General features: G+C 37.7%; 1 protein-coding gene across 1 annotated transcript; it reads right to left on the bottom strand.

The window, feature by feature from the left end:
- Nucleotides 1-1,530: 1,530 nt before the first annotated feature.
- On the bottom strand, nucleotides 1,531-5,319 carry LOC307252911 (tumor protein D54-like; the record flags this gene model as incomplete). The annotated part of the gene is made up of 9 exons (XM_080030733.1): nucleotides 1,531-1,611; nucleotides 1,736-1,784; nucleotides 1,896-1,931; nucleotides 2,232-2,258; nucleotides 3,016-3,117; nucleotides 3,904-3,951; nucleotides 4,221-4,369; nucleotides 4,482-4,597; nucleotides 5,307-5,319. The coding sequence occupies 9 exons, from the start codon at nucleotides 5,317-5,319 to the stop codon at nucleotides 1,531-1,533; spliced, it is 621 nt and encodes a 206-aa protein (XP_079886859.1).
- Nucleotides 5,320-11,585: the final 6,266 nt, after the last annotated feature.

The raw sequence follows: 11,585 nt of genomic DNA, 5'->3' as shown, positions 1-11,585 counted from the left end.
CAATTGGAACGACACTTAAGATGGCGGCGGGGATTCCCCCGAGGGCAAGTGCCTAGGGAAAGTGAACGAGGGCATGTTGAACGGGTATTGGAACGCAGGGTATATGTCCATGGGCTGCAGCTGGATGTAGGCCTATACGCGACTATTTTAAGCCTCTACCGCCACCCTGAGGCTCGATATAACATAAGGCCACCATTGACTGTAGCCGAAACTTTATGAACATTTTCTCTCAGATATGGCAGGAGGATAGCCTGGAAATCCAGACCTGCCGCTAGGCGCTGGCAAATTAAATTAGCTGCGCCTGCTGGTCTGGACACTCTCTCTCCATTGAAGCTCATTAAATATGAATATGAAATCCTGAGCTACGTTTCAATTGGTTATATCTGATATGGGCGGGCCAGAGCCATGGTATGGTGTAGGGGCGGACATAACCGGATGACGACAGCGTGAAGCCTTGATAGTAAACATCAAAGATGGCTACGGATATGTTGTTTGAGTTTGAGACGGCTTTGGCCTCGACCCTTTACGATTTGGAAGAGGGCACTCAAATCTTTCATTAGCAAGTAAGAGGAATGTTCTGTTTTGACGACCGACCACGGCAAAAGTTTAATTTAACAGTCAAAGCTGGGGTAGCCTATATGATTTCTGATTGGTCAAAGTGAACATGAGCGGTACACTTTGACCAATCAGAGCGAGGAGAGAAAAAAAAATAAAAAAAAAATCCCCCTGTTCGCTAAACGAAAGGGGCGTCACCTTGTTCATTGCTCTGATTGGTTGTAGTGCTATCCAATTGCGTGCAGAGGCATTTGAAATGCACGAGTAGGCCCACCCCTTGAATTGGGATTAGGCCCATTCGGTAAGGAGAGATCTTTCCTATGGGTCTTCCTCAGACCTGCGCAATTATGACGTGCGTCTTGCTGAGCGCACACTTTTATATTATACTATCTATGAGCGCACAGCATTTTTGCAGCATTTTTGCTGCACGCGCTCAGCAAGACGCGCGTCATAATTGCGCAGGTTGAGAACGACGGCTACTTTTCAAACGAGCATAATTACTATTGATCGTGGCCAGACCCTCTATCGTTCTAGATATGGGTCTGGATTTTCAGGCTAGCAGGAGGACATTTAATAAAGAAATTTATTTTACTCACGTGACCATAAATGACATCAAAGACCACACACGATTCAACTGACTTTAATTGAAAAATTATCAAGTACAAAAATACTTCATGATAGTGATCTTCTGTTTTGTCAAATGTCAAAATTAATGTCAATGAATTCATGACGTTAGTAACTCACACTACAAGATAAATACCTCGAAAATGACATTATCCAGCATCCATAACAAAATCACAAATCTTTAAAGACTACTTTTACATTTCAGTTTGATTTTTAAATAATTTCATATTGTAAATGTAATACATTCTTTTAGTCATATTGTGTTAATACAGTCAGCAGATTCACATGAACAAGGGATCAAAATAACATTATTTCATAACTTTACAAGGAATGGAAAACAATTGTGTTGTCTCATGCTGTCTTTTGGCGAAAGAATCTTCCTTCAAACCCAGAGGTGTCTCCGTTAGTCGTTGAACTGCCGGTCACCTTGTCCTGTGCGATCCAGACAGGAAACAAGTAATCAATAATCAATATAATAATAATGTATAATTCTCTATAAACACAGGAAGAAAACTGGGTGCACATTTATGCATCTGATTGTTTTTCACAAACTCACCTTCACATTGCCAACCATTTCCTCAAAAGACTTAAATGTCGAGGAATGTCTACAGAGAAATGTAAAGAAAAAACAAACAGAACATATTTGACAATTTTGACGATTTTTTGTTTTACCGAATAAATACAGCATTGAATAAACATTCACCGTGTTTTATTACCTCATGGTCGGCACACTTATAGTGTGGCTCAGGGCGCTGGGTAGGAGACAGAAACATTTATATTAGTATCACATTTTTAAATACATTTTTGAAATCTGACAAATTGATTGTTATTATTATTAGTTCTTTGTACGTCATTGCCAATTCTCTTTCAATTAAGTAATACATTAATTGACTGAATATCATAGCCCCAATACACACACATGCGCACACACACACACACAGACACTCAGACACACAGACACACAGACACACACACACACACACACACACACACACACACACACACACACACACACACACACACACACACACACAAACACTTTGGTCTCTTACCGCGGTGGGCCTGGGAGAGGCAGAGCTCTGTTGAGATAAAAAACAAAACATATAAGTAACGTTACACCAGCTTCTGTTTCCACCTGAAGAACAACAGATTTATCAACTGCTACTGCCGCCGACGTCCAACTGGAGTGTGTGATTGGATTACAGTCGTTTAAACATAAACAACCGCATGAGACAGGAGGTATTGGAGCTCATAGCACTGGTCACCTGAAGACTCTACAAGATGGTCGTAAACAATTTGTCCTTCAACTATGTACAATCACTTTACTACTTCGCTTCAGTACAATTTTATACAATTTTTCTCCACTATATCCCCAAGGCAAAGGCTTTCCTCCACTTAATTACTTTGCAGATGCAGATTATTAATCCATAATATTATCAACAAACAAATATAGATTATGTATTTTTATAGTTTAAACTGTGTTTAAACCTTTATTTGATATTAAAATGAGTTATTTGTATTAGATTGATATAAGTAATCTGGCAACATGTAACAGTTTGCATATGAAGCATCCCACACGTCTACGTGTCTAGACTCCCTGTAGGTCTCGTGTCCGTCCATCTGCCCATCTTAAGCTAAAGACAGCTGCCCCTATCAGGCACTTCAATGGCAGTTATTGGTGTAATCATTTTCCCAAATAAGCATCCTGAAAAGCACTATTTCAAGCAGATTTTGGTTTGTTAGGTCTAATCATTGATCATTTATATAGCAAATAAAATTGGAGAAGTATTCTACTTTATGTTTAAAAAAATTAGGAAAGTAGGAGGCAGGAGCTACCTCATCTCAGCCAGTCTCCTGGTGAGGACTACCCCCACACTGGACAGCGCAGAAGACGTCACAAGGCCTGCATGAGAAATACCCTCCCGTGTCCTTATATACCTACAGGTAGAAAGAAAAAGTAAGAGTAAATGAAAAAAGTCACAACACACATGTGACACAAACAGAAGAGGTATTAACACACACTCACAACAGATAAGAAGACTTTACCCCCCCCCCCCCCCTTTCCATAGTTCCTGTCCACTATGTGAACTGTTTGACGGTTTTGGTTTATCTGCTAAGCTTATTTTGTTCACGTTTTGTCCAAAAGGGTTGAATTGTTTAAGCGTATCAAGTTAAATACCATAGACACTGACGGCTGTAAAATGCACTTTATATATCTATGAATAATGCATAAAAATTGGGGGTAGGACCAGAAACGTTTTTAACTTCATCTAACCCCATTTGAACATGAAAGATATTGTTACGTTGCTTATTTGTTGTATATGTTGTTGCGGATCCCATTTGTTTGTATTTTTATTGCTTATAAGTGTTACTTAGTCTTTTATTATTTTAATATGTTCAATAAATTGACCAAAGTGATGAAATAAATAAAAGGTTAACAACAGGCCTATTTATAAACCAATGGCTACGGCCCATTTGGCTTTCAAACAAACGCTTCAGGCCGGACCTTTCCCTGTTAATACTACTGCTCCTTGTGCTAAGTCAGGCTGTAAGGCTATTAACAGAGCACCGATCCTATTTGACCTGGAAAATCCCATCAGTTGTTTCTAAGAAGAGATACAACTATGACTAAATTATCCCAATAGGAAACCCCCCCCTGCGTCAAAAAAAAGCATTACACATGTTTTTATCGGATATGATGCAAACTCGATGACCAACACTCACATGCTGGAGTTGCTGATGTCATCCAACGTTGCAGAGGCTGTGAGATATCTGAAACACAGAGTACAACACGCACAAGTTGGCGGATTAAAAACAACAGGAGTCATTCGTCATTGGTGTGCTGCTGTCCATAGTTATGTAACCATGTCACATGACGACAATGCGTGGCAAATGTTCAGCCAGGAGTGAGGTTACTACTGTATAGGTGACTTAAATCAATTTAGACTATGGAAAGTGAGTACTGGAGTGTTTAGGCTTGAGTGTTACAATGAAAGGGACAAATTAGAAAGCTTGTATGTCAGTGTAAACGTGCAACTCACGGGCTTGAGGTCTGCACTTCTTGCCAACCTTTGGACAGGTTCTGTTTGATGTTATCGATTGGACTCATACCCAGCTGCCTCCTGATGTCTGACGCATATTTTTCTTTGACAATAAGAACCTGTCGCAAGGTCTGAATCTCATCCTCCACCTATGAGACACAACATGGTTGAATAAGTGGAGAGACAACATGAAGTAGATCCTGTTAAACATATTCATTTTCATGATATATCGTGATGAGTACATCTTATATTGTGCACCACCTTTGAGAGTTCAATCCGTAGATTGTCTATTTCCTCCTCAGTTAGGTCTGAGGGTGAGCATCCATTTTCTGTAACCACTGTGGAGAAGTGCATGGATGGTGAAGCCCCACCAAAACCTGCCACAAAAGCACAGTCACCTAAACATTACATACAAAATATCAAACAAATATATGGATAGATAAGTAGTAATAAGTTGTGAAGGGGCATTATATAAATAAAATTAATATGAGTTGATTTAACATAGGTAGACTATGCACACAGTATTCATATTCATATTTATTCACCCAAACAGTACGCTACAGTGTGTGGGTAAATAAATATCAATATCAATAGGATTACAAATGTAAATAATATTTTTGGAGTTCTTGGATGACGTTGTCCCTCCAAAACCTTCAAAATATAGATATGCTATAAAATAGATAGATAGATAGATAGATAGATAGATAGATAGATAGATAGATAGATAGATAGATAGATAGATAGATAGATAGATAGATAGATAGATAGATAGATAGATAGATAATGTAACTGTTGCATAGTCTACATTTTAAACATATACAGTTTCCCACGAACAATATATCTTAAACTCCATTACTTATCTACAATAGTTTTCTAGTGTTGGCACCATAGTTGGCACCGGTCTAAACCGGAGCTGTCCTCGGTGCTGAATTTCTCTGTGCTAACTTAAGCTAACGGCTAACGTTAGCTACCTGTTGCTGACGGAACAAACGACAATAAGCGCGAACAAACATACTATAAACACGTAAGCTGTTGACTATAACTGACGAGGATACCTTGATAAGTTAAAACGTTAGGATAACTTACCCAGTCGGTTCATTGCTGCCACTTTCTCCGCGGAACATTAACTACTACGTACACTCAAGTCTGCCTCCGTCCCAGACCAATCAGCTCACCCACTCACTCACTCACACACACACACACACACACACACACACACACACACACACACACACACACACACACACACACACACACACACACACACACACACACACACACACACACACACACACACACACACACACACACACACACACACACACACACACACACACGTACACACAATGACATAATACATTCCCTATGCTTAGGCTATGCTATAGTATAGCCTACCTTTACCATAATAACCATCACAACTTTTGTAGGTGTTAACCTCTTCTCAATAAGGCATGAGAGGACATAGTGTTTTTTTCTGTTTTACCTAAGGTTTTCTTTGTTACTCTTATGTGAGTTTTTCCATCAATAACATAAATAACACCAACAATGTTCAGTCGGTCATTATTCACAAAACTGTATTCAGGTGCATCAGTCTTGAGCCAGTTCTTATAGCTATATATCCAGAAGCGAGGAGGATCTTTTAAATAGGCTAGGCTACTTTTTTTTTTTAAAGGTGCAGTGTGTAATATGACATCATCAAGAAAGTTCTACAAAGTTCTAGAATGCAACACTCCCTGGGTAACCCCAACCCTTTCGAATAATAACAGAAGCTACAGTGGCCTTCAAGGACAAGAACAATTCTAAATTCTAAACAATGCACCTGATGACATTCCAACTATGACACTTTCAACATGGCGGCACTAGGCCTTGGTCCAAAATATGCAGAAATATGTACATATATGAGACCCTTTCTAAGGGAAAAAATAATAATTCTAAAAAAAAATTCAGCTATTATGCACTAAATTAAACGTACTTGTGCATATTATAATTATTTTCTACAAAATCTGCTAGGAAATAAAACCCAAAATTCTACACACTGCAGGTTTAAGGAACAAAAACACACAACTGAAAAAGTGAACACAGAACAAAAGGCAAAATAAAATGGACAACTAACATGGCATACTCTACTTAGCAGGTTTCTAAGGACATTGTTTGAATTAAAAGTAAATGTTAAGCCAAAAATTATTGGTCTCCTTCCTTCCCCTATGTAGCCTATTGAAGTAGGCTATATTTAAGTTATCTTTTAACCCCTTCGTGCATGGGTTAGCCTACAAGAAACTCAGACGTCAGGATATTTTCCATTTTTGTAAACACATAGGCCTATTTCAAGTAGTTTTTTAGTTAAAGTAAAATATGTAATACAAACCAATTAATAAAATGATTATATAAAAACTAATATAAAATACACTGTGGTGGCTGTGGCAACTTTTGGCTACCATCAAAATCCACATGCATAAAACAGCTTTTAAATAGCATAGCTAAACACCATAGTGACCTTCATGAATGCATGAAAGGTTAAAACCAACCTGTTTTTATCAGTTTGGTGGATCTCTGTCCGGTTACCTGGTTCTCTGGAACCTGGTGAACTCCTGCCTCAGTTGATCCTGTATGTTTATGCGTTCCCTTACCCTAACCCCCTTTCTCACCTTTTACATAAATTTTTTATTTTTATTTTAACCCACTCCTTTCCCCTTCTTTTTCACTTTTTCCTTTCCCTGTTGACTATCACTAACCTAACCAACCACACTCTTTTATTTTACAGTTGAAAGGAATAAATTCAATTAAGTACAGTATGATGTCTGTAAATCATCATTTATAATAAGCATCATATGAAAGACTTGTCTCCATCTGCTGGCACAACATGTCACAACACTGCAGAGTCTCTTCAGTTTTTCTGTAACCACAGTCACTGATCATGTTACACTATGAAAACAAAAAAGCTGTAAATCAAGGATTAGGATAATATCGATTTACATAACTGTGTACAGTATAAGTAGCCTAGTTGCTATATTGATGTATCTTCTTTCCTTTAATAAAGGCTCTTATAACATAGATAAAAACGGGATAATCCAGACACTAAGGGCCGGTTTCACAGACAAGGTTTAAACCTAGTCTGAGACTAAAATGCCTGTTTGAGCTGGATTAATTCAAAGCTACTTGCACAGACTCAGTTTAAAATAGTCCTAGATTAAAGATATTCTGGATTAAACAAAGCAAATTGAAAAACGGACGACTAGAGCTACTCTAGGTCTAAATTTGATCTTAAATTAATCCTCCAAAGAGGCAGGTTTAACTTCAGTTTAGTGGTTTTTGTGAGAGAGCATGGACTATTTGGAATATCTAAATGAAGACCAACTCCCACTGCAGAGGCCAGCCAGAAGAGTACTTGTGGATAGGTCTTATCCAAAACATTTATTTGATGAAGCTACATTTCGAGACCGCTTTCAATATGGAAAATGCACTGAAAATAACAACTTCGCTCGAGTTTATTAGATGGATGCATTTAAATTGAAGATGTATTCAGCATAATAAAATGAGTGTCTAAAACAATTCTGTTTCCAAATGTGGTTGTTGTGATTAAAATACTGACACACATGAATAACAAAATGACAAAAACACAACATGAACACCTTTTATTTTCTACTTATATCTTCACTGTGATTAGTAATCACAATTGTATCAGTACTGTATCTTATTTGAATCATAGCTCTCTCTTCCAACTTCATGTCCAATTCCACCTGTAGAATTAAAATTTTTATGTCATACTTCCTTCATATATTGCATTTTCTGTTTCTCAGGATAACTTTCATGCAACGTCATCTTTTTTGTCCTTTGTTGAAAGGTTGTGGCAAGCTCTTCTTTAAAGCGAGATTCGGGTTTTTCTACAGAGTCTATCAGTTCAGATATCATTAAATATAATGTCAAAATTATAAATAAGAAAGATGTGAAATACAGATAACAATGAAGATAACCTGAAGTTGGTGTATTGTTCTCTTAGTAACATTTTCATTAGTATTGAATTTCTTGCAAATTGCGGCCCAACTATTTATTTGCTCAGTCCCAGCAGTATGGCTTTTAGATTCAATAACCGGATGGTTTCAAACTATTTTTTTGAAGAGATTTTTTTCAAATTCATTAAAGTTTATTGATTGGAATTTTTTAGCCTCTGCCATTGTTTTTTCTCACAAGCAATGGTGTTTCTGCTCCGCTCCGGGTTTTTATGATCACCGTTGGACCAGCAGCATGTGCTCATAGGCAGGTGTTAACAATCAGGCTTACTTACCTTACTCCAGGACTTCATAGTCTCAGACTAACTAAACCAAACGTAAGCCATATCCATGACAGTGACTAACGTCCCAGTTTAACTAGTCCACATTAAGGCCTACTCCTGGCTTAATCTAGGCCCTGTCTGTGAAACCGGCCCGAAAAGTATTATTAAAATTGTAGATAGTTTGGGCCTCAAAGGAAGAATAATTCAATGATTAAAACTTCCATTTAGTCGATGTCATCCACAGTGTTTTGTGACAGGGGAGAATTTTACCCCAAAACACCTTTAGATTAAAATAAATAAATATGAAATTTCAAGACCAAAAAAGTGTTAATTACACACAGTGAGGCTCTGATTTTTTTGAGAACCTGTTTTTCTTTGGGCTCTCTGCAGTCTACTCTGTGGTTAGATAGAATAGGTTTAAACTGTGATTTGTCAGTGATTTTTTCAGATGATAGTCTGTGATCTTATTCCAGTGGTCGACTATTCAACCATTTCTATTTGAAATTTTAAGAAAACCTTTGCTAAGGGCTTCATGTTTATTCCAGATTGTTCCTGTTTAAATCTGCACAGATTTTGATACTAAGCGTCCAGTTTCTTCTAACAATGACTGAGCATTTATTTTATTTTTACACGGTTGAAGAAGACGTTTTACAATCTAAAAGCTTGAAAGACCATTCAAAAGTATAGAGTAGTCCTCTCGAACATATGAATCGACAATGTTTATTTTCAAATGTCCATACAAAATGCTTATTGCCACTATCGAGCACATCTTAGTTTATTTTGTGTTTTAATGTTAACCATAAGTTGTTGTAGCCTTAATAAATCAAATCAGTCACATTTAACCTTCTCCAAACTATAAGAACAAGATCTAACACCATGCTGTTATTATATTTCCACGTGAAAGAATTTCATAAGACACAATGTTCAGGAACATTTATTCAACAACAGCAAATCAGATCAATGATCCACTTGTTTTCTTCCAGACACACAATTACCATGCTACAACATAAACGTTAAGGTTTATACTTTATATGGGCCAAGTGTATGTACAAGCGACCTTAACCATTAAACCATTCCTTGCTAAATTCAATGGTTACATCACAACACCATACCATTTGAAATTATAGCCAATCATCATTTGAAACATGACAAATATGAAATAAATAATTTTCCAAAAATGCATCATTTCACTATAGTTACACTATATAATATGTTTGTCTTTTTACGGAGTCATTTCCTGATCATTGATCCATTATAGATTTTTTTTTAACACACAGTGCATTCAACTTAGAACATTTACAGTAGCATTTTTCAGTATCTCAATGAAAAAGCCATGACAGGAACATCTATGTTTCATCAACGGTTACAGTAAACATCATACGAGGGCCACAGAGGTCAACATCCATACCGTTAATAGCAGAGGGTGGGCTACAGGAGCTCACCAATTTGTAAACCATTGAAACACATTATTAGCAGTAATGAAACTGACAAAGTGGCAAAGGTGTTCATGGCAATTGTTTGAAAATTTTGCAAATGTGTGGCAAAATATGCAAATTCAGTACTATGAAAAAATCTAGAATCATTTTGACATGGAGCTGCCTGTAGCACTGGCTCACAGAGGATTTGAATTACGAGCTTCTTACACTACATGGAATCAAAAAAGTCAACAATGATAAACGATCACAGACGTCATTTCTAAACACAAGGACTAAAAACATGATAGAAATCAAAGTCCTGCAGACCCCAAATTATTCCCATTTTCACCTTAATTTCCCTGCTATGAAGAGTGTTTTTGCACATCACATAAACTACTAAATATATTCAACATATCACCCCCTGAACTGAGACTACTGCTGGAGATCTGTTATTTCTACCTACTAACAGCTATAATCAGAGCTGGCTGGACTATCTGGAGCTTCGTTGCTTTGTGTAGGGCAAGACCATTGAATAAACACAATGTACAGAAGATTAGTTGAATAAATTTCAGTCTCAATGAGTTGTGACGTCTCTGAGGTAAACTAAACAAACAAACAAACAAACACGAGTAAACAGCAGAAATTCATCATATTATTCCAATATAGCGTAGATGCTGAATTAAACTTTAAGACAAATGAAAAAATAAAATGTATATTAAATCAAAGTCTTGTTAAATTTGGCTGAAAAAATAGATCAACATAACATCATGACATGTGTGCAAGAACTTGAAAACATGTCACCACCAGAGTAGAAAAGTGGTTTCTCTATCCTGCAAAAATGGTGCTGAAATACAGCTGAGGCAGAGGAAAGAAAAGCCAATACTAATTAATAACTCAAGTGGAAACTTCACGTCAGCGGGCGTTACTGGAGGGACGTCTGCAAATAAAGCTCTGTGTCTTAACAATCTTATAATTCACATTAAAAACACTGCAGGGAGGCACACTAGACAAGAACACGGTGTCAAAGAGTGGGGCCTGACAATGGCGGGTGGCGACAAAAACAGTTTGGATTGCAAGTCGGAAGTAAAAAAATTGCACTAATATATGACAACTGTAACAATGGCACCAACCACCTCACAAACACAAACACAACTCTCCAACCAGCGCCTTCCCTGAGCCATGGCTCTCCTTTTTCCTTTAGCATAATCCACCACTTCCTCCACGTGAACTGTACTCGTTTGAACATATTGCACGTACGTATGCACCTACATTATGAGCTTTGCAAATTAAAATATGTTGCTAAAGATGAAAGAAAAAATCTGGAGACCATGTTTTTTATAAACAGTGCATGCTACACCATGATGCAAACTGTGGGAGAAGGGGAAGTGAGGGGTAGGCGACCTGTGTGGTTAAAGGCCAAGAAATACAAAAGAAGAAATATAAATGAAACATCTGGGTTGTTTCTATTTTCTCCTTGTACTGGGGGGGTTGGGTTTAAGTATTGGACCAATCAGGGAAGGGTGTTAGGGATGTGACTCCATCAGTTCCTTTTATGGGCCATGCTTACTAGTCCCTCTCCTCCGCACGGCTCTCTTTCTGAATTGGAAAGACGGATTGCCCCTTTTTTCTTTCGTCTCACTGAGGTGGAGCAGGGAAGCAGGCAGGACCGCAGGCCAGGAT

This window comes from Ammodytes marinus, assembly GCF_949987685.1.
Source record: "Ammodytes marinus genome assembly, chromosome: 7".
In the NCBI taxonomy this organism is placed as follows: domain Eukaryota; kingdom Metazoa; phylum Chordata; class Actinopteri; order Uranoscopiformes; family Ammodytidae; genus Ammodytes; species Ammodytes marinus.
Note: the sequence above shows the minus strand (reverse complement) of the source record. Positions and strands in the feature narration are given on the sequence as shown.